Here is a 24,847-nt window from a genome sequence, read left to right as displayed (position 1 = left end):
GTCTTTGTGAAATAAAGAACTTAAGTGAAAGATTTTGATTTTCTCTGGTGAAATTAGAATTGAATTGTGTTCTTTGGTAAAATTCAGAAGAGAACTTGAATTTTTCTTCACTTCGTTGAGAAAATTTTAAATTGAACTAGAACTTTTTATATTCCACCGAAAAATCTAGAATTGAACTCTAAATTTCTTTATTTCTTTGTGAAATAAAGAACTGAAGTGTAAGATTTTTGTTTTCTCTGGAGAAATTAGAATTGAATTGTGTTTGTTGGTAAAATTCAGAAGAGAACTTGAACTTTTCTATCTTCTATGTAAAATTTGGAATAGTATTTTTAATTTTTCATCTCTTTGAGAAAAATCTGAACTGAAGTGGAAAATTTTTTATATTATTTTGGGAAAATAGAATTGGTCAATAACATTTCATTTTCAATGAGAAAATTCAGAATCGAAGTTGAACTTTTCTTCTTCAGAGAAAATATATTGAACAGAACTAAATTTTTTTATCTCTATCTGAAAAGTCGGAACTGAATTTAAGAAAATTTAGAATTAAAGTGAAACTTTTTATCTTCATGGAAAATAATCACTATCATAGTATAGCTTTTCCTATCTTCTACAGAAAAATTTAGAACAGAACTTTAAATTTTTTATGTCTTGGTGAACTTAAAACTGAAGTGGAAGCTTTTTATTTTCTCTGGAGAAATTAAAATTCAATTGTGTTTGTTGGTAAAATTCAGAAGAGAACTTGAACTTTTCTATCTTTTATGTAAAATTTGGAATAGTATTTTAAATTTTTCATCTCTTTGAGAAAAATCTGAACTGAAGTGGAAAATTTTTATATTATTTTGGGAAAATAGAATTGACCAATAACTTATTTCATTTTCAATGAGAAAATTCAGAATCGAACGAAAAATTAGAATTGAACTTTAAATTTCTTTATGTCTTTGTGAAATAAAGAACTGAAGTGGAAGATTTTTGTTTTCTCTGGAGAAATTAGAATTGAAGTGTGTTCTTTGGTAAAGTTCAGAAGAGAACTTGAACTTCTTCACTTCGTTGAGAAAATTTTAAATTGAACTAGAACTTTTTATCTTCCAGGAAAATATTCACAAGTATGGTATTACTTTTTCTATCTTCCATCGAAAAATTAGAATTGAACTTTAAATTTCTTCATCTCTTTGAGAAAAATCTGAATTGAAGTGGAAAATTTTATATTATTTTGGTAAAATAGAATTGATCAATAAATTATTTCATTTTCATTGAGAAAATTCAGAATCGAAGTTGAACTTTTTTATCTTCTGTGAAAAATTTGGAATAGAACTTTAAATTTGACTCTTTGAGAAAGGTTGGAATTGAATTTAAGAAAATTTAGAATTAAAGTGAAATTTTTTATCTTCATAGAAATTAATCACAATCATAGTATAACTTTTCCTATCTTCTACGGAAAAATTTAGAAGTGAAATTTAAATTTTTTATGTCTTGGGACTTTTCTTGTTCCGTGAAAATATTTGGAATAGAACTTTAAATTTGACTCTTTGAGAAAGGTTGGAATTGAATTTAAGAAAGTTTAGAATTGAAGTGAAACTTTTTATCTTCATGGAAAATAATCACTATCATAGTATAACTTTTCCTATCTTCTACGGAAAAATTTAGAAGTGAACTTTAAATTTTTTATGTCTTGGTGAACTTAAAAGTCAAGAGTAAGCTTCTTATTTTCTCTGGTGAAATTAGAATTGAATTGTGTTCTTTGGTAAAATTCAGATTAGAACTTGATCTTTTCTATCTTCTAAGAAAAATTTGGAACAATATTTTAAATTTTTTAAATCTATTCGAGAAAAATCTTAATTTAATTTGAAAATTTTCTATTATTTGGGAAAAAAGAATTGATCATACAATTATTTAATTTTAATAGGGAAAATTCAGAATTTAAGTTGAGCTTGTTTTCGTCTGGGGACATATTTCTACTATAACTTTAAATTTTTTCATATATTTGAGAAAATGCTGACGTTAAGTGGAATATTTTAGATTATGGTGGTAAATTGGAATTGATCAATAAATTATTTCATTTTCATTGGGAAAATTCGGACTTGAAGTAGAACTTTTCTTCTTCCGGGGAAATATTTGGAACAGAACTTTAAATTTTTTCATCTCTGAGACTGGTCAGAACTGAATTTAAGAAAATTTATAATTAAAGTGAAATTTTTTATCTTCATAGAAAATAATCACAATCATAGTATAACTTTTCCTATCTTCTACGGAAAAATTTAGAAGTGAACTTTAAATTTTTTATGTCTTGGGACTTTTCTTGTTCCGTGAAAATATTTGTAATAGAACTTTAAATTTGACTCTTTGGGGAAGGTCGGACTTGAATTTAAGAAAATTTAGAATTAAAGGGAAAATTTTTATCTCCATTGAAAATAATCACTATCATAGTATAACTTTTCCTATCTTCTACGGAAAAATTTAGAAGAGAACTTTAAATTTTTTATGTCTTAGTGAACTTAAAAGTGAAGAGTAAGCTTTTTATTTTCTCTGGTGAAATTAGAATTGAATTGCCTTCTTTGGTAAATTCAGATTAGAACTTGATCTTTTCTATCTTCTAAGAAAAATTTGGAACAATATTTTAAATTTTTTCATCTCTTTGAGAAAAATCTGAATTGAAGTGGAAAATTTTATATTATTTTGGGAAAATAGAATTGATCAATAACTTATTTCATTTTCATTGAGAAAATTCAGAATCGAAGTTGAACTTTTCTTCTTCCGGGTGCGGCGCATCCTGCGGCGCTTTCCTGCGGTGCCTCCCTGCGGCGCATCCCCTGCGGCGCTTTTCTGACCTCGCGGAACATCCACTGTGGCGCATCCCGTGTGGCGCACCCCCTGCGGCGCTTTCCTGACCCGCGGCGCACCCCCTGCGGCGCATTCCCGACCCGTGGCGCTTCTCGGGCCCGGGGGACCTTTGAGGACCGGGGGAAGGGCCTCTGGGGTCCGGGGTGCCCTTTGGGGGCCGGGGCCTCTGGGGTCCGGGGTGCCCTTTGGGGGTCCGGGGGCCCTTTGAGGACCGGGGGGAGGGCCTCTGGGGTCCCGGGTGCCCTTTGGGGTTCCGGGGGCCCTTTGAGGACCAGAGGAGGGCCTTTGAGGGTCTGAGGAGGGCGTTTGGGGTCCGGGAGACCTTTGGGGGCCCGGGGGCCGTTTGAGGACCAGAGGAGGGCCTTTGGGGGGTAACATTTCAAAATTTTTACTTTTTAGTTTACTTTTTTGCGGCGCATCCCTGCGGCGCATCCTGCGGCGCTTTCATGCGGTGCCTCCCTGTGGCGCATCCCCTGCGGCGCTTTCCAGACCCGCGGCGCATCCCTGCGGTGCTTCCCACGACCTTGCGGCGCATCCTGCGGCGCATCCCTGCGGCGCTTTCCTGACCCGCGGCGCATCCCTGTGGTGCTTCTCTGGCCCGGGGGACCTTTGGGGCACAGGGAGGGCCTTTGGGAGTCCGGGGGACATTTGGGGACCGGTGGAGGGCCTTTGGGGACCCGATGGTCCTTTGGGAGCTCGATGGGCCTTTGGGGGGGCCCGGGGATGGCCTTTGGAGGTCTGGGTGGGCCTTTGGGGGCGCCGGTGGCCCTTTGGGAGCTTGGGGGACCTTTGAGGACCGGGGGCTTCCTTCGGGGTTGGGGTAGAGCAATCGGGGCCCTTTGGGTTGGGGTAGAGGACCTCACAACACTGTTCAATTGAAACTTGTGTATTATAACGACCACACTCAAACCCTCCTCCAAAATCTCTTCAAAATCATATTTTATAATGTCTCTAAGTGTTTCGCCGAAATAGTTCCATAACCTGTCTAAAACAGTTTCGCCCAAATAATCCCTAAACGTAATTCAGCGTGTTCCTTTTGTTTGGCATCTCTGCGCTAATGCATTTCAAATTAATTGGAAACCTTTTCGCGCGCTAAGATCAAAACATTTGCTCGGAAACGATTCTCTTGTTAGAACTCCAAATTAATTCCCCTTTCGTGAATCAATTCTCTATAGAACAACAAATTAATTCCCCTTTTGTGTCAATCAATCAATCATGACATCATGTGTGATCTAACTGTTTCTCGGTGACAATTCTCTTTGGAAATGCAAGGACATTAATTAACTTGACGTCATCTGTCAGACATTAATTAACTGTTTCCGGGAGCCTCATAACATCTGGCTCGAATAACAATAACAAATACTATTTCTGGATCATAACATCTGCATCGAGCGTGCACTTACAACAACAACAACAACATTGACCCCATTAACCACGTGTTCTCTCTAATTACTCTGTTCAAAACAACAACAACATTGACCTTGGCATTTTGCCTCGGAAACAATAACAACAACATTGACATTCGCTGAGAGCGTGCCAAAAACACACCTGGAGAAGGAGGTCATTGACCGATTACGCAATCATTCTCACTAATGACTCTATGCCCATATATGGACTCCTGTCACGAGTCAATAAGGCATCTCTACTGACGACCTAAAACAAATTACCAAAAAGGTCACCTTTTGGCTTTATATCAGGAAGCGGGATCGATATGATTCCTAACTATGTTCCCTCCCCCCCCATCCACGTAATGGTCCAGGATTTTTATCTTGTCCCATGTTTCTTAACCATGAAAACTTTGTATTAAAAGGTATTTGAAGCTGAATGATGTGCTGTGGGGAATTGAAGTGTCATAAATAAGACCTTTTGATTTCTCTGGCTTTCATAAAATAGACGAATATTTAGTTTCAGTAAGAATTTGGTTATATGAAAAGGCTAAGTTCAAAACTAAACTTTTTTGAGTAAACTGAGCTAGGAAAGTAAAGTTTAGATTGAAGTTAGTACAAAGGTGTAGTATAAACGTCAGCAAGATTAAAAAAAGCTATGGCCTAGGGATTTGCTCTAAGGACAGAAGGCTGTTTTGAATATATGAGATATACATAGAATATACGAGAGAGAAAAAAAAGTGCAAGAAGGTCGTAGAATTATGAGCGGGTAAGAATTATCTTTGATAAGGACAAAGTCCCTCTTCTTCGCGAGGCCAATCTGGCTACTCTTTAGGGCAGAACACTAAAAACCCTCATGTGTTTCGTCAATTGTATTCTCCATATCCCCCAGAAAAGTCGCTTTTCCATAATCATTTTCCTCTTTAGATCTCACCTTACTCTTTCTGCTTTTTCAGGAGTCCCCCTTCTTACCCCAATAACATTTTTCACTAAAGATATAAAAGAACTTATCTCCTTCATAATTGAAATTTTAATAAGCAAATCTCCCCTCCCCGTCTTTCCTTTTATATCTCCTTTTTACTATTCGTCGTTTTTTTTTTTTTTTTTTTTTTTTTTTTTTTTTTTTTTTTATATGCTGATGACGGTCACTGTATATGTGATCGAAATATCCAGTATTTTTGTCATTGTTTTTTCACTTTCTAAAAAAGGATTTATCCCTATTTGAACTGTTATTTATCGTCATTGGGCAGTGTGGTCCTCATATCTACGTCGTAGTTTTTTTTTACTTTACATGGGAAGAAAATTCAACACTACTGGGGCTTATGATAGAATTTTGTAACAAAAATTATCTCAACCCCGGGCAAATATTAATGGATTGGCCCAGAACAGGATCTAATAAGAAAGTGTTCTTTTTTTTCATTTTGGCATTTAAAAAATATGGATAACGATTATTAAATTTATATTTATTTGCAGAAAACTGGGACTATTATGGAATAGAAAACCAGCGGAATAAACAAGGACAAACTGATGATGAGTCACAAGTCAATGAAGAAGACACGAATTCCGACGATCCAAATTTTAACGTAAGTAGTCATTTCATCTGTCTCACGGTTAAAGGTTTGTATCTGGCATTTTCATTCTCTGACATAATTGCAGAAAACCCTCTGCTAAGCTATTCTCAAAGGGATAATAATCAAGGCATATCAAGAGAATCGAAGGGAGATTGAGCATACTACTGATCATACAGTGGAGAATAGCTTAGCAGACTATTTACCTCAGACGTATAAATATGTCTAATACGACCTTACGGTGTGTCAGCTACGATTTTTCAGTGATTGCTATTATTTTCAGTTTGTTTAATTATATTTGATTTTTTTTTAATGGTCAGAGTGATAAAGAAAGCAGCACTTATTTCAAAAGTTATTGCAATACTTGGATGGTCAGAACTTTCGTAGCAAGAGGGGTCTTTGAGCAATTTACAATATACCTTTCCCCCATTATAAGTATATCCAAATTTATATTAATAGTGAAGGCTTGAAGGGGTCTACCAATCCTCTTATCGAGACGGGGGGGGTAAGATTTGTTGAGTATTTTGTAATAATTTATTGTTGAATAAATGAACTGAACTGAATGTGCCATAATAAATTTCAGATGTATCTAACATAGAGACTTACCCTAATCGTTTATTAGAATTAAGTGGTTGCCAAGTTGCAATGTTCAAAAGAGTGACACTTGGCTGGTAGAAAAAAAAAATACTTCCACGTGTTAAAGGGAAGCTTTTTTGCTCTTTCCTATTTTAAGAATTACAATTCAATCATGGCTCATTATGTCTCGTCTGGTCTCTTTTCGCTTATTGGAATGCTGAGTGGTTTGGTTTATCTGCCAAACGGTAATAATTAATTTTCGTAATGCCTCTGGGAACTTGTTAATAAATAGTATTTGGATGTCTTTAAATACCAAGGACACTAAAAATGAAATCTAATTCGTTGAATTGGTTAAGTAGAATACGTTTAAAAAAAAAATAAGAAATACCGGGAAATCAAATTTAATGAAAAAGATTTTCGGTGCAGGCATGCAGTTTGAACACTTACCGGGTTTCAAGTTAAAAAAATAAAGAACGTCTTTTGAAGAAAAAATTAAGAAATACCGGGAAATCAAATTTAATGAAAAAGATTTTCGGTGCAGGCATGCAGTTTGAACACTTACCGGGAATCAAATAAAAAAATAAAGGACGTCTGTGAAGAAAAAATTAGGAAATATCGGGAAAGCAGTTTTAATGAAAAAGATTTTCGGTGCAGGCATTCAGTTTGAAAACTTAGCGGGTTTCAAGTTAAAAAATAAAGAACGTCTTTTGAAGAAAAAATTAAGAAATACCGGGAAATCAAATTTAATGAAAAAGATTTTCGGTGCAGTCATGCAGTTTGGACACTTACCGGGTTTCAAGTTAAAAAAATAAAGAACGTCTTTTGAAGAAAAAAATAAGAAATACCGGGAAATCAAATTTAATGAAAAAGATTCTCGGTGCAGTCATGCAGTTTGAACACTTACCGGGTTTCAAGTTAAAAAAATAAAGAACGTCTTTGAAGAAAAAATTAAGAAATACCGGGAAATCAAATTTAATGAAAAAGATTTTCGGTGCAGGCATGCAGTTTGAACACTTCCCGGGAATCAAATAAAAAAATAAAGGACGTCTGTGAAGAAAAAATTAGGAAATATCGGAAACGCAATTTTAATGAAACAGATTTTCGGTGCAGGCATGCAGTTTGAAAACTTAGCGGGTTTCAAGTTAAAAAATAAAGGACGCCTGTGAAGAAAAATTTAGGAAATACCGGGAAATCAATTATAATGCAAAAGATTTTTGGTTTAGGCATGCAATTTGAAAAATGATGAACGTCTGTAAAGAAAATGAGCAAAAATCGTGTAGCTTTAGAAAGTGTAACTTTTCAGATTTTTGTAACAAAAGACAGACACTGCCATTATTTAGCAGTAAATTAGGTAAAAAAAAAGTGACTAAATGAATAAAACTGTGCAAACATTTAACTCTAAAGCCTCGTCTTGATTTACAGCATTCACCCTGCCAGTAGCAGGGCCGGCTTCAAGTGGACAGTTAGTTATAGCTGTCGAAAAATTTGAAAGTTGTTCAGTTATATTGACTGTCCACAAAAAATGCTGCTGGCAGAGTAAATGGTGTCAATCAAGACGATGCTTAACATCTTGTTTCCAAATAGGAATTGAAAATAAATTTACATATCATTGAACAGCTAAAAATCTAAGTTATGCATTATTTTGTAATTAAAATTAATTCAGATTAGACACTTCAGATTATTAGTTAATTGACTTACCAACAGGAGATTTGTTTGAAAGACTAACTAGGCAGTCCGATTCTGTTGTATTATTTACTTGTTTTTTAATGAGTAAGGGGTGGTTGGGAGGTTTGGGTGGTTGTGGTGGCAGGGAGTAACGGGTGGATGAGAGTGGTAGGAAGGAATGGGTGGATGAGGTGGTAGGGTGAATGGAAATGGTAAGAAGGAACGAGTGGATAGGAGGTCCTGGGGTAGGGAGGTAGAAGTTAATTTGGAATTGATAATGTGAAGGAGTTTTATTTTTTCCCCCATTTTTAGGTTATTTAGTTGTTGTTTGTTCGTTTGTTTTTTAAATGGCTAGCCGTTTTACTAAACGCCAGCAAAAACTTAGGTTTTTTCATTAGTGCAGTAGTTGTAAGTTGTGAAGTGTTATAATCATGTTTATTAATAAAGTAAAGTAAGTAAGTAAGTTTAGTGGACTATTCACATATCAATATAATCCTTTTTCTTTTCTGATTTGAAAAACACCGCTTGAAACCAATTCACCATAACATTGTACAAATACTTATGCTTACATCATCTTGAAGACCGACCAAATTAACCTAATAACATCCGCGGTTTCTTGTGAACTTTTTAAGGCTACTTTGTTTAATCATGGGCAATGGTGATGAAATTGGTTTCAATTGTGATAGAATACAAACTTTTATTTTTGTCCGAAATTCTGGTTAGGTTTTACAAAATCTGGTGCTTTCATATTGATAAAATAGGCCTATCACACTGGTTGGTACTTGTTAATTATTTAGAACACACCCAAGAAGTGAAGTTAGGTTAATCCTAATGAAATATAACAAAATATGATGAAAATGCAACACTTATAGTAACAAAATGATGGGAACTAAGCAGAAAATAATGGAAAGAAGGCCGCCCAGAATGCACTGTATTAAATACCTAACCTAAGCAAATACCCATTCTATATATTAAATATTTAATGAAAGTATACCTACAACGTAGTTTCTTCCACTGAGCCTAAGCTAACTGTCTCCGAATACTGATATCTAAACCGGTTTTTGTCAGATCTTGCAGGTCAAAATTCTTGAGTGTGTTCTGAATAATTAACTGGTTCACTTAAACCTAAAAATGTAAACTTGACTTTGATTGGTGCATATGTGCAGTCCTAAAACTGTTTTACATTCTTACGTTACGAAATGACTATGTGAGACAGCTGTAGATATCAAAAAGGTCATATATATCTTTTGTAATTTTGGATCTGAAAAATCCAAATTTTAGAAAACCTTATCAACAAGTCTCGGCGATGAAGCAGTTATACGCATGCATATTTAGTATATTGAAATAAACCCTAGGGCATGCAGAGCTTCAGAAAACCCATGAAAAACTATAACCCAGATCATTAAGGTCAATAGTAAAATGACCCAACACCACAAAAGACGTGAACCACCTGGTAATTTCTGAAGCTGCATCCTCAAGGACAATAAAGGATAAAAGCCTCCAGTACCATTGATGGTGCATAGGGCGTCGTTAGTAATCGACATTTCGATTGCCGGGACTTTTTTACAGCGACGGGTAGCAAGCCTTACGACAGCTGGAATCGAACCCCAAGTCCTTTTTCACCAATCAAAGATAAATCTACAATGCTACCACAGGATATGGATCCACAAGTCGACTATATAATGCAGTGACATGCGTGGCTAAGTCCTTCCTGATATGAGGCAATTTTAAGCTTTACTTTTCGTTGTCTAACAGTGGGCGAGTTCCTCCAATTGTGCTTATAAAATATTTTTCAGACCAAGATATTTAAGTCCATAGATATATGTGAAAAGGTTTTTATTCATATCAAAACCAGAAGCAGACACTTGTCTCATTCATTACATTAATTTGAAAAAAACTACGTTTTCTAAAGAGTTAAAGAGGCTGAGTTACAAGGTCGAACCTTAAAACGTACAGGGATTAGGAGGCACAGTTGGGGGGCTGCCGCCCCCAAACTCCCCGCTTTTGCAACCTTGAAGTAAAAAAAAAAGTTTTTTAAACTGAAAGTAGTCTTTAAGGAGCGACATTAAATCTTAAAACAAACAGAAATTATTCCGTACATGTAAGGGGCTGTGCCCTCCTCAACGCCTCGCTCTTTACGCTAAAGTTTGACTTTCTCACAACTCTTTTTTTTAAACAATAAAAACTTTAGCGTAAAGAGCGAGGCGTTGAGGAGGGCACAGCCCCTTTCATATACGGAATAATTTCTGTTCGTTTTAAGATTTAATGTCGCTCCTTACTTTCAGTTTAAAGAACTTTTTTTTTAAAGGCTGCGAAAGCGGGGGTTTGGGGGCGGCACCCCCCCGACTGTGCCTCCTAATCCCTGTACGTTTTAAGGTTCGACCTTGTAACTCAGCCTCTTTAACTATTTAGAAAACTTAGTTTTTTTAAAATATTTTCTGCACGTTTTTGTACAGTTTATTACTTATTATTGCTTGACTAACTGTTAGCTGATCGTGTCAGGAGTTAAAGTTGGGGGGCTGCCGCCCCCAAACCCCCGCTCTTGAACATTCTTGTGTTAAGGCTTTTAATTCCTGAATACTCAAATCACGTCGTACAGGGTGCCTCCTAATCCCTGTACGTTTTAAGGTTCGAACTTGTGACTCAGCCTCTTTAACAGCCCCCCAACTGTGCCTCCTAATCCCTGTACGTTTTAAGGGTCGACCTTGTAACTCACCTTCTTTAACTATTTAGAAAACGTAATTTTTTTCAAATAATTTGAGTAGCAAAATGAGTTAATTTTATTAAGTTTAAATTCAGTATATAAAAAATTTGCTCTAACGGTAACCCGAAGCCGAGTTTTCCTCCTAACAATTTAGAGTATCAGCCAAAGGACTAATGAGACACAATTGTACTTGTTTTTTAGTAAATAGTATCTATTTTCGACGCAAACAAATTCCCACAAAACTTGATATTTGGTTTTTGGAAAACAGGGAAGGAGTGATCAGATTGAGCTGAAATTTCGAGGATGAGCTACCAGGCCCCAGAAAAGATTATTCTCTAAATTTCAGCCCTATCAGACAACGTAAAAGGGGGTTTGTGGTGGGAAAAATTAACAGGGGCTATTATAGGAAAACGAGGTTTTTCGTAAATGTAAATTCGGGGGATAATTTTTTCGGTCTGAAAGTATCAAAAGGCCCTAACAGGTCGAATTCTGCTTCGAATGAGTTCTCATTCACCCGGACCAGTTGCCAACTGTGGCCTGTAGGCATGGATAAGAAAAAAAAAGAAATGATGATGAATTTTAAGTGGCTATATTTGGTTTTTTGAAAACAGAGTAATAGGCTGGAGCTGAGGATAGTTTCGAGGATAAGCTCCCGGGCCCTAGGAAAGCTTAACCTCTAAATTTCAGCCCAATCGGACTACGTTAAAGGGGGGCTGTGGTGGGAGGGTCGAAACTTCCAGCCCAGTTTACCCCATGAAGATAAAGTCGGAGGAGGATGAAATTTTGCAAGTTTCTTAGTTTGAGCTTGGGCTGCAAAATGCGATTACCGCCGTCTCTCTGCGACCTCTAGGACCTGAAATCGCTTAACATTGTGGTGGGTCGCCTCTTTATAGAGGCACAAGTGTGCCTCCTTGATTAGTTAGACTTTCCTCACTAAGGGCTAAACGCACAAATATATATATGGTTCTATCGCGAATCCGGAAGACATCATGCTGACAGTTAGGTCATCTAACATTACCATATATAATATGCGGAATGGAACCACAATGCGGAAGGCTTTACACAATTTCCTATCAAAACACTACTCTGAGTATATGTTCTATTACCTCCACGTTGGCTGAATTGGTAATTTCTATGATAAAATTTGTAAACTTTAATCTCTTTGAAACGCTATGGTTGTTTATCTAGGTTTATGCTATATCAATAATTTCTAAAAAAAAAAAAAAAGGTTGAAATGTAACAGTTCTCATTGGAATTTCAGTTTTGCTAATTAAGGTAGAAAACCAAGAAGGTTTTCAGCTCACCACCACCTTACTCGGATTGAAATCCACATTGAATTCGAATGTGAAGAACGGATTGAGTTCTCTCATTGCTAAGGAAACTGGAGCTTTTCCTTTGTTCCTTTCTTGGTAGGTATATTATAAGGTCGACACATGGCAGAAGAATTAACAACTGAAGAAAAATAAATGCTTACCTTCTTTTTAACGGTGATCAATATACCATGGAGAGCTGATTAATGTATATTGCACCGTTTTTTTTCCAGATGTAGGCAATAGTAAAATTGTTCCAGATGAAGTGTCTCCAGGTGTAGCCAAATAGCCAATATAATAAACAGCACAGCTGTTTATTATAAATATAATAAACAACACTAACTAATCAGCACAGTCATAAAGGGTGTGTACCGGCAATAACTCGGATAATTTTTCGAACGAATTTTTTCTAGCCTGATTTCCAGATCTGGCAGAACTTCAGTCGGGTCACGCAAATTATACGAGCTCAGGAGACAAGTGTTTCAGATACTTGCAATAAACTGATCGAAGTTTCATTTTTTCTGTTGCCGTTAACCAATCCCATGGCGGTGAGATATATAGAAGATGTGGCAATGCACCGCTGAATAAAGTCGTGATAGCACTTTTCTATTGTAACTATACTTGAGTGCTGCTAACTTAGCATAACTAACTCGAATTGCAGTAGATACATTTTCGATAATCAGGGTCCCAGAACTGAGGATGCTAGAGCCATACGTAACGCCAAGGTACTTAAATTGATGCCCCGAAAATATTTTCATTGCATTAATGATGACATAAGGCTCAATTCTAAATATTAGACTACGCGAGGGCAACTGCGGATAAATAACCATGAACCTGTTCACTTTGAGAATTATAACCATTCAAATCATTGTATGTTCCTGTGGTGATTCGCTATTTCTTTTTATATTTTGTGGTCAGGACGTGATAATTTATAATATTGCAGTAATTTATGCAACAATTCAGGTTTACACTTGACATGGAGCCTAATCTGCCTCTCACAACTCCTAGGTGTCACCCTGGTTCCTAGAAGAAAAAATGCGTAGGACTTTTAGGAGGAGGGGGTAGGATATGGTAACAACTATAATTGCATTGAGAATCTATTAATTCATGTAGAAAAACGTTAATTTAGCATCAGGGGCGCAGCTAGGGGGACTCCTCCCCCCCCCAAAAAAAAAGGGATCATAATTTAGCTTATGTGTCCGCATTTTATCGGCTCACTGGACGATTTGGTCGGCACATTCTTTATATCCTACCTCCAAACTCAAACCCTAGCTTTGTCCCTGGATAGCATAGTACTAATGTTAACGAAAGGCAACAAGCAAAAAATGAAGAGAATCTTTTTTCGAATTGAAACAATTTATTAACTTGAACAAAATTTAATATGACAATAAATCCCACTAAAGCTGAAAAAAAAGCTTTAAAAAGAAGGAAAAAAAATAGAAATGATTAAATCAGAAAAATCCTTCTCTCGTACCTTATACGTCACTAAATTAATGATTTTTTTTGCGCAAAATTGTGTAGCAAAATATACCAAAAGTAAAAGACATCATAGAATGTGGACATTTTGTTAAGTTAAGTAATACATTTATCAAAGGTGATCGTATACTTTGGTAACGTTAAAGTTAAGAACAATAGAAGCAGATCATTATTACGATACCTGAAAGTCCCCCCACCCCTTATTTTTGAAGACTGTTGACACCTAACCAAAATATAGACTTATAACTTCATCAATTGATTTACAAAAAGGGCAATTGTTCTACTTCTGGAACTTGCATGTTTTTTTTTGTCCAGAAACTTTTACCAAAAAATTGTAGACAATTTTATCGAGTTTTTTTAGTGAACAAACGTGTATTTACTAAATAGGCTCTATTTAACTAAATTTTGGTGCCAAAAAATAATTTTGTTCAGGATCTTTTTTTTTTTTATTCTACAATATAAATTTTTCATGAAATGTTAAGAGCTACATTAAGCCTGAGAGGAGCAGAAATAAAGTCAAATAGTAATTCAAGGGTAAAATGAACATAAATCATCAACAATAAACAAATTAAACCTTAAACGAACAGAAATTACAATTAATAATTGAGTCAAACTTAAAACGAACAGAAGCTGTCAGAAATAGGAGTAGGCCTAATGTCCCCCTATTCCTTCTACATCCAGAACGTCATTTGTGCTTTACTGAAAATAATTTTATTTCGAGCTGTGTTTTGTTTGCCATAACATAAACAAGAAAAATTACTATAATAATTCTGAAACGAACGAATGAAATATAGATTTGCAGTTAAATATATGTTGATATTCAATCCTGAAAGTCTCAGCAATTTTGAACTTATTAATGTTACAAAAGAGAAAACGTTTAAAGTTTTTTTTAGTAAAGAGCAAATGAATAAAACACCTTTGGTCCTCAGTTTTATAGATAATGAGCAAGCGTTCGATTCTGTTGATAGAAGAGCTTTAGTAAAGGTTTTATCCTTGCATTGTATACCAGACAAATATATTAAAGTGTTTAGTGCTATGTACGAGAATAACACTGCTGCGGTTAACGTAGGAAATGAGGTTAGCAGCTGGTTTTGTATTAAACCAGGAGTTACACAGAGTTGTGTTCTATCCCCCTTTATATGGATTATTTTGATGGACTTCGTATTAAGGAGCACAGGAAAGGCAATGGGAGACCATAGAATCAAATGGGGAGGAAAGGTCTCATGGACTTAGATTATGCTGATGATTTGTGAGCAAAAAGTGATGATTTGATGAGGGAAGTGTGAGCAAAATGAATGAACTTTTAGAGGTTTTGCGAGTTCAGAATGCTAGAATAGGTTTGAAAATTAATGTTAAGAAGACTAAGTCACTAAGGCTAGGAATAAGTGAAGATGAAAAGGTGACGTTTTGGGAATGATGGAGTGCTGCTTCCTGATGCCTTGAAAAGTACGTCGTCACACTTTATTTGTCTAGTGGGAAGATATCTTGATGAGTATTTTGCAAAAAGAAGAGAGTAGTGTTTATTTTATTTTTATTTTTTTCTTTATTATTGTGACGAGTGCTGTAATTTGTTAATCTTGGTATGTTATTTGTGTGCATGGCCACATTTTGACTTGAAATACACGTTATCTTATCTTATCGTTGGGTAAGGAAAAGATTGATCAGGTGGGCAGCTTCACTTACCTTGGTAGTATTATTAGTATAGACGGTGAGAGCAGTGAAGATGTTAAAAGTAGAATAGCCAAGGCTCAGGGTGTTTTTTCACAGTTAAAAGAAGTTTGGAAGAATAGGAAGATAAGTCTGCAAGCCAAGATTAGAATATTAGAACCTACAGTGATGTCAGTAGTCAAATACGGCTCTGAAGCATGGGCGCTTCTAAAAGCGGATGAAGATTTGCTAGATGTTTTCCAGAGAAATTGCTTAAGGATTGTTCTGGGTTCCCGGCTGACTGACCGTATTTCAAACAATAGGCTGTACGAAAAATGTGGTTCAATACCGCTCTCTGGGGCTATAATGAAAGAAAGGTTAAGGTGGCTAGGGCACGTTGTGCGGATGAAGGATGGCAGATTGCCGAAGATTGTTCTTTTCGGCCATCCGTCTAGGGCTAAACGGAAAGCAGGTCGTCTTTGTCTGGGTGGGAGGACGTCATAAAGAAAGATTTAAAGGAACTGGGAACTTCGTGGGAGGGTGTAAAAAGGGAGCCTTTGACTAGATTGGGATGGAGGAGAAGCGTGCGTAGCTGTTTTGGCCTCAGGCGGTTTGGTGCTACGGTGACTTATTAGTAGTAGTAGTAGTTTCAAAAGTCAGGGGCACTAAAACTTTCATTTTCCGATTGAATGAGCCCCCATCAAAATTTCTACTGCTACTCCTTCCATACAAAGTGGCATAAGAAAAATATAATAATACATTGAAGCTTTATTGCTCTTTACTTGTAGCGCTGCCTATGACTGTGTCGGTTAAGTGTGTTATGGCGCCAGGAGGGCGCCAAATGGCGCCTTCCAGGTGTGGTTCAATACCGCTCTCTAGGGTTATAATGAAAGAAAGGTTAAGGTGGCTAGGGCACGTTGTGCGGATGAAGGATGGCAGATTGCCGAAGATTGTTCTTTTCGGCCAACCGTTTAGGGCTAAACGGAAAGCAGGTCGTCTTTGTCTGGGTGGGAGGACGTCATAAAGAAAGATTTAAAGAAAATGGGAACTTCGTGGGAGGGTGTAAAAAGGGAGGATTTGACTAGATTGGGATGGATGAGAAGCGTGTGTAGCTGTTTTGGCCTCAGGTGGCTTGGTGCTACGGTGAGTTATTAGTAGTAGTAGTAGTAGTTTCAAAAGTCAGGGCCACTAAAACTTTCATTTTCCGATTGAATGAGCCCCCATCAAAATTTCTACTGCTACTCCTTCCATACAAAGTGGCCTAAGAAAAATATAATAATACATTGAAGCTGCATTGCTCTTTACTTGTAGCGCTGCCTATGACTGTGTCGGTTAAGTGTGTCATGGCGCCAGGAGGGTGCCAGATGGTGCCTTCCAGGTGACCATCCTCCGCCCCCCCCTAAGGGGGGGGGGCTTAGGAAAATTTCTTTGTTGACACTGAGCTCTCCATTTTTATCCCAGATATGTGAAAAGTATGTATTGTCAAGTGTACCCTTCATTTGAAATATGAAGTACTGGGAATTCGTGTCAAATTTACTTATTTTCGTAATCCTCTACCTTTTTTAGACATTGAAGGATAACTGTTAACCCTATACTCCTCCATGGTTAACGACTGTACGGAATGTTTTATGCTATTTTTTTGTGTTCAATAACGACATTTTGTTTTATTCAGATGGACGCTGATTACGACCCCAGGGCAAATTTTCAGAAAGAAGTATTAGAGATGACCTCAAAGAAGAAGAAAGGAAAGAAGCAGTCTGCTTTTGCAAAAGTACTTGAACAATATAAACCTGTTTTTGATCCAAAACAATTTGGATCCTACGACGAATATCTCGAAGAATATTACAAGCTAGACTATGAAGATATTGTTGCGGATATGCCGGTACGATTCAAATATAGGAAAGTGGTATCCAACGATTTTGGACTTACAACAGAAGAGGTATTAATTATCTCTCTTTTTTTTTCTCCCAATCCAAGGCAAGTCTACCAATGATAGAAAATTTTTGTGGTTTTATGGTTGAGCAACCCTGACAATTTGTGGCTAAAATTGCCTGAAAAAAAATGACTTATTTATGTTGAGTGCTCAAAGTAAATAAATCCTTTCTCTCTCTGAGGCATCATTTCTTGGGAGGTACTTCAGGCTATTGAAAACCACTGGTCAATACAATGAGCAGCTTTTGTAAAGAAATTCATAAAAAGCATTTCTTTGGGCTCAGTGTCGAGATTTGAACTTCCAACGGATATGGTAACATGGTGAACAATAAAAGCAAGGATCCTCCCGCGCGAAAAGGCTGGGTGTTATTCTTCCTTCTTAGAACCTGTCATCATTCAACTCAATTATCCCTCTGCACAATTCATTCTTTAGGCGTATTGCCTAATATGGTTGTTGAAAATTTGCCGGGATTTCTGGCCCCACTCCACATGATCCAAAGTAGGGCCTTAATGGTAATTTATTGTACTAAAATCTCTTCAATCTCTAAGTGACAGATTTGGAGTGACATTAATTACCGCTGTCTATAAGTACATCCCCAAAGATCCCTCTAATTAGCTGTTTTTACTTGTACTGTCATTTATCAAGCTAATACGTTAAACACGCGGAAACACGGTACGGTCGCACTACGTACAAAAGGAGGCACACCGCACTAAGTGCTTGACGAACATCTTTCTGGAATTAGCTAATAGTCGCTCTGCTATACATTTAACCGTAAGATATTTATAAATATATTGTGTAAAATTTAAGAATAAATCAAACCTCTAGAATAAATAAAAAATACATCATCAACTATTTATTCGCTTTTAAATAAACAGGCTCAGATTCGTCGGATCCAAGGCGCGGTATTTCAACCAGTCTATAATGAATAGTGCTAAATAAAATTTTTTGGTTGAGATCATAGTAACTAAAGAAGCTATCCATAAAAAATAAGGCTAATTCATATATGAGTTATATATGTTGCCTGGAATCACCTCAGGGTCTGAAACAAATCTGGACTATTAGTCTTGCTTTTAAAAAGAACAATAATAAAATAAAACTGTGAAACTATTAACCCATAGAATAAATAAGGCCATGCAAACCGCAAAGTGGAGGCTTTTCCACACCACTCACCTGAAGTTCCGTAATCTTTACACTTTATACTATTTCAAATAGTGTCTTTCTAATTCCCCTAAGTCTAAAGATTATTACTATTTCTCTAAAATTCCCTTTATTTTTCATATAATTGGTCTGTTTTGTTTTGTTTTTTACACCTGTATATAATTCTTCTTTTCGTAAAATAGTTCCCGTTCATGTATATAATAGTCCCAAAGTAGTTCCTAAAATAGTTCTCTTTTCATGAAATGAGAAAGAAAGTAATATAAAAAGCTTCTCAATTAAATTTGGGCCCGATCGATCATTAATTTCCGTTGTTTTGAATTCCTACAATGAGTTGTTTAGGCAACAGGCATATCTCATTTTTAGTTCTTAGAATTTATGACGGTGTTACTGTGAATGTCCGAAATCTGGTTAATGTCGACATTCACAGGTGAATGTCCGAAATTCCTTTTTCTTTGCTTCGATTCAATTCGCTTTGCGAATTAGCTTTTTCATTCTTTTGCAAGCTTTGATGGTAAAAGTTAAAGTTAGGTTAGGTTCAGTTAGGTTAAATTAGACTATAAATCTTAGAAATGGTTTAAAAACCCAACCTAACCTGTCACCATCAAACCTTGCATAAAACTCGAAAAGTTGAGTGACAACGCTGACTAAATCCAAGGAGAAAAAAGATTATTTTGGACATTCAGCGGACAGCGGTGAATGTCGACATTCACTAATTTCCGACATTCACTAATTTCCGACATTCACCATAACAACGATATACGTTTTCAAAGTGTTGATGAAATCGATGTTGAATGCTTTTGGCACTGTTTTGCAAAGTCGAAATGACAAAAATATCAATGCATTCCCTTTTCAATTTCACTGCATTATTTTCCAAATAAAACTTTAGCTACAAAATTAGAAACTTAGAAATAAATTCTTTGATACACTCCATTTCTGCTTTATGTTGCATGTGCTAGTTTTGGTATGTTATTTTTCTGCCCTCCTATGGTTTTAAATCAACGAAAAAAGGAAATTTTACTATTGGTCCATAGCTGAGATTCAATTCTATCCATTTATCGAAATACATTTTTTAATAGGGTATACAAGGTATTTTGGATTATAAATACGTTAAAAATTGGTTGTGATTCGTTGAAAAAAGGACAATTTTCCTAATTTGTCTGTAAGTTTTGATCCTTCTCTAAGAAAAAGTCTAAAAAATATAATAAATCTGACTCGGTGCATGGACTAGTGAATGCAATGATACAAGCATCTTGTCGAGTTAGTATAAATTGCAGCTACAGATTTGTCCCAAAATTGCTTGTTTCAGAGTGAACATATACATTAATAATGACCCCGAAAAACATCTTTTAATAAAAATCTGCTCTCCGTCGTTCTTGTTTTCAATGTCTCAAAGAAAGAATTAGAGTTGTCAATCTAATACTTCCCTGCAAAGTGTAAGAGAATCATCTCTATTTTTCTCGCTTTTAAGTCGATATTGACCTTATGAATTTGGAGGAGTCAGTTTAGATTATTGCCGAAATTAAAATCCCTCCTTACTTAGAATAAATCGAAAATTCTAAAACAAACCTGATAGATCTTAGCTAATCCTTCTTTTTCAAGCATTAATGCGTCTTTTCTTTTGGTGTTTCTTTTTTTTTTTTTTTTTTTTTTTGACCCAGTAATTTGGTCTCATTTATAATCTGGCAAAGGTTTAAGAAACACTTTTCATTTCTTGAAGTTGGGATTTACAAAATAAAGAGAACATTGAAATTTGTAGGCTTTTTTGCGTGTATTGGATTAAGAACACTTCTTGGCTACTAATTAAAGAAAAAAAAAAAAGTTTTTTTTACTAAAAGTAAGGTGCAGCATTAAAACTTAAATTGAACAGAAATTATTACGTATGTCAGGGGGGTTGCCTTCTCCTCAATACCTCGATCTGTACGCTAAAGTTTGACTTTTGTTCCATTTATTTAAGAATGACTCCTGAAACACAAAGGCCGTTTAATTAGAATAACAAGTTTTTTTTTAATTTATAGAAAAAACTTTAGCGTAAAGAGCGAGGTATTAAGGAGGGGGCAATCCCCCTCATATACGTAAGCATTTCTGTTCGTTTTAAGTTTTAATATTGGTCCTTACTTTCAGTTGAAAGAAACTTATAGTTAAAAACTTATCAGTTGAAAAATATACTGTATACTTAGCCATTAGCCAATGCTATATGTAAACAATGGGCAAAGTTCATAGCTTGCAGCCCCTCCTCCGGTGGCTGTGGGGAGTCTATTCATCCTAAAAGACATATGTATCAGATCTTTCGACTATGCTGAACAAAATAGCTACCTCAAAATTTTGATTGGAAGACTTTGGGAAAAGAGGCACGGAAAGGGGGGCTAGCTGCCCTCCAATATCTTCGGTCACTTAAAAAGGACACTAGAACTTTTGATATCCGGTCAAATAAGCCCTCTCCTGGTCATCGGATCATTGGTTCGATACGGTCACCCCTGGGAAAAACAAACAAACAAATAAACAGGCATCCGTGATCTTGCTTCTGACAAAAAAAAAATGCAAAATTCCACATTTTTGTATCTAAGAACTTGAAACCTCTTCAGTGGTTTTCTGGCATGCTGAATCTGATGGCGTGACTCTCATTAAGATCGCTCAATGATCTAGGGGTGTTTCCCCTTTTTTCTAAAATTGGGCAAATTTTCTCAGGCTCGCAGCTTTTGATGGTTAACATTAAATTTGATGAATTTTGTATATTTTGAATAAGCATCGAAATTTGGCATCGAAATTTGATTCTTTTGATGTATCCATTTCTATCAGGACTGTTTCTTATAGTTTCGGTTACTATTGAGCCATATCGCCTTTTCCTTACAGTTCGTTGTCATGAAGTGTTTGATAAGGTCCTTGTGTCGGCCCTGATGTGTGTTGCTACAGTTAAGTTCGAACTCGTGAGTCCCGTGCTGTGTGGTATTTTGGTAATGTGACCATAATTCCGAAATTGGGATGTGAAACATCACCCGAGATTTAGTAAATTTTTTCACATTTAGAATGTCACCGAATTTACTAATGTTTTTAGTCCAAACAAGCACGTTCGCAGGATTTTTGTTTATTGTGGGGGGGGGGTGAGTAATAAAAAACGGGGAAGGGGAGCCGATATTGAAAAACACTAATTTAATTTATAATCTGAATAAGGATTACCCATATTTTTAAATCAAATTTTGTATTCTGGGGGACCCGACCCCATTTTCTACCCCCCTCCCTGCATGTGCCCCTAATTCCAGAATCATATTATTTTGCCCTAATTATTGCTTTGGTTTTTAGATTCTTGCTGCACGAGAAAAAGAGTTGAATAAATGGTGTAGTGTCAAGAAAACTTGTCAATACCGTGCTGAAGAAGAAGAAGAAATGGACGTTATGGCATTTAGGAAGAAGGCGAGCAATATTTTATTCAAAAAGAAAATATTGCCATCTGTTTTTGAAGAGTAAGTCACTTTCAGTACGGATTATTTCTTTATTTTTATGTTTAAGGAACATGTTTTTTATGTTTAAGGATTATGTTTTAGGTTTAAGGAACATTTTAAGGTTCTGAGAGGAGACTTGGTTCCTGTCGTCACTCTCTCTCCCTCTCTCTCTGATTTTTTTTTACGTTTCTGTTAATGGAACGTAAAAACGAATGACTTTCTCCCTCTGTCTTTACTTCTTTGAATATTTAATTATACTCGGTTTTCTTATAGAAATGTTGAAGAAATCTTGGAAAAAGAGCAAGAAGAAAAACGGCAAAAGAGAAAGAAGAAGAAGAAAGACCAATCAGCTTCAGAAGAATTAACGATAACAGGGGAAAATGAAAACCCGAAAGAGCCACCGAAAAAGAAGAAGAAAAAGAAAAAGAAGGGACAAAAGGGTGAAAAGGGGGAGACAGGTTTAAATACAGACAACCATAAAGTTGAAATGGATCTAGTAGAAAAAACCGCAAACGTTGTTGAGAATAAGCATAAAATGGAAAATAAAAATGCTGCCAAGTCTATTGAACCGAGTGCTGAGAATAAAGTTATTTCTGCTGGAAATAGCAGAAATAATAAGAAAATCAAGAAAAAACTGAAGCGACCTGATGTAGAAAATCAGGTGATAAGTGAATCAGCTGAGTCTGTTAATGTGGAACCTTCTAACGAAGCCGATATGAAGAAGGACAAACTGCAAAAAGTGTCACAAAAGAATAAAAGAATTAAAAAAAAGAAGAAAGAAGATTTCAGTATGGGCCTAAGTGATGATAGACTTAAAGCGTATGGATTTAATCCGAAAAAATTTAAAAATTTCCAGAAATATGGAAAGAAACCATAAAGAAAAAGGAGTATCTGATCGTTTATTGTTGAAAATAAATGGTTCAAAACTGTTTGTTCTCCATATGTTCTTATTTTGGATACATTAGCTTGACCCTGGCATTTTAGCATCAGTTTATTACAGGAGGGGGGGGGCAATATCTTCGGGTCCGATGACTCAAAGTGGATACAGCGCGCGATTTTTCTGTTTTTGTTTTTTAATTGATATGAGAAGTTTAATTCTAAAAAATTATAGTGGGGAGTCCACGAACAAATTTTGTTCCCAGTCTTGGCTCTTGCATCCAGAAAGTTATTTACTAAATAATAACAGTTTATTTACGTTTAATATTTTATATTTAAGTTAACGCTAGACTTACCCAGACATTCTGTTAGGGGGGGGGGGTTGCTACTACCAAAAACGCGTATGTTGTGTAGTTCTCATTTAATATTATACAATTATTTTGGGCAAAACTAAAAGGTAATGAAGTCACAGTAACCAGGCTAATGCGCATTTTAAAGAGCCAGTTTCTAGTTGTTTTTTTTTTTAACTTTTTTTTTTCAATTAAAAAATACTTTCAAATTTAGCAAAATATGTCCTGTGGTGGGGCATTAGGTTTGATCTCAGCTTGGTGATATGGGAACCAGAATTCGAATTCAGCTGTAGTAACACACGGCAAGCCGATGCAAGGACCTTATACCAGTCAAGAAGCATCGTTAATGCAATGCTACATGCACAAGTTATCAAAATACAGTGTTTTTTTTTATTATTTAGGACAGTCTGTATCACAATAATACTCAGGAGCGATGGGGCTGGTCATCCCACCTCTCGGGTATGCCCCTGTCTGTTATCGTAATTCTTTAGGGTTTAACCAACGAAGGATAATTCCACTTTATGACATTTTTACGAAGAGCATCTTCGGAATGAAACTATTCCTATCTAATCAATAATTGGAAGGTGAAGACTTGGGTTTCCCCGTTTTGCTTGCTTTATCGTGACGACTGACTCATATCTACCTTCTACCTCGCTTAAAGGCTTAGTATGCTCAGGAAGAGGCCATCACGGCCTGCTCCTTCTCTTAGGTTCTAGATCAGTTTTGCCTTATCTTAGCCTCATGATTAGACGAAATGTAACATATTCGCTATGTCACTGATTACCAATTAACAATGGCTAAAGGACACAAAATTGAGTTTCTTTTTATCTCTATTTACCAAACTTCGGCGTTCTCTGCGTTCATGCCTAATAAGTGAACAGTTCAGAAGCTAATTTGACCAAGTCCGCGACCCAAAGATTTGTTATTCAGTTGAATCCCAATCTCTTTTGGAAATTTTCCTGTAATTTATCTTTACTTTATATGTGTTTCAATGTCTAGTGGGTTTTAAGATAGAAACTTAGAAGAGGGTGGGATTTTGATGGACATGCATTTAGTGGAATGCAGTAATTAACACAGAAAGCCTATTTTGTAATAGGTTCGATGTTCGGCACTGGCGCTGCGACTTGGTGCTGCAATGAGTTGAGTTTTTAGTAGTCCATAATCAAATCATACTCTAAAAACATTATTTTGGGTATAATGATAAAAAAGGGTTTCGCATTTTTATTTTCTTTAGTTCTTACTTCAAGATAGTCCATCTAACCGTATACAAAAGTTGAGACTCACTTAAAAGCTTTAACGTTAAGACCTTATAAAATGTAAGGCCTGGACTTGGTCATGTTGACTCAACTCAAGTAAGGTATTGTCAGTTAGGTTAGGAATTTTTTTCAAAATTCTTTTTTGGAAAAAATAAAACCTATAAGAGTACTAAAACTGACAATTTAAATAATAAAGGAAACTTTGAAAAAAGGAAGAAATATTCCCCTCTATTACAAATAAAGTCCACTCTAACATGGTTAGCTGATCCGGCTGAGTAATGTAAAGAAAAACTATATTATTTGCCTGTGTCTTCTCTTTTATTTCTGCCCTCCTCCTTCTCTCATAGATTCCTACATGTTTTCCTCTTCCTAGGTCATAATTTTTGATTGTTTTTATGTCTATAAGAGTCAACCAGCCTTGCAATCCATATCAAGTGATGAGCTAAAACGCATCTCAGTCTTTCCCATTTTTGGGTAAATTGCGACAAATCACACACAACTGTTACGTCAGTTCTTTACATACAACCGTCTATTTACGCAATTTTTGATCATGTGGATACGCTCTACCAACTCAAGAGTTTTTCTCAAAGAATAGGATAAACTTATAAAAGTAGAAATTGGTGATAGTGTCGAAAAGAAAAATCAACAACTTCATGTAGCACTTAACG

At 36.0% G+C, this 24,847-nt stretch overlaps 1 protein-coding gene across 1 annotated transcript in view; it reads left to right on the top strand.

Annotated features, from left to right (window-relative positions):
- LOC148947080 (protein KRI1 homolog) overlaps positions 1–22,626 on the top strand; it is a 434,670-nt gene extending 412,044 nt beyond the window's left edge. The window contains exons 10-13 of the mRNA XM_089096506.1: positions 5,697–5,806; positions 16,842–17,108; positions 21,558–21,718; positions 21,971–22,626. Coding sequence (XP_088952632.1) covers positions 5,697–5,806; positions 16,842–17,108; positions 21,558–21,718; positions 21,971–22,574 — 1,142 coding nt within the window. The 3' untranslated portion in view covers positions 22,575–22,626. The remainder of the gene's footprint in view (positions 1–5,696; positions 5,807–16,841; positions 17,109–21,557; positions 21,719–21,970) is intronic.
- The last annotated feature ends 2,221 nt before the right edge of the window (positions 22,627–24,847 follow it).

Source organism: Artemia sp. Qi Xiang Cuo, chromosome 11 (genome assembly GCF_049724085.1).
Source record: "Artemia sp. Qi Xiang Cuo chromosome 11, ASM4972408v1, whole genome shotgun sequence".
NCBI lineage: Eukaryota > Metazoa > Arthropoda > Branchiopoda > Anostraca > Artemiidae > Artemia > Artemia sp. Qi Xiang Cuo.
The sequence above is the reverse complement of the archived record's forward strand: the minus strand, read 5'-3'. Positions and strand labels throughout refer to the sequence as shown.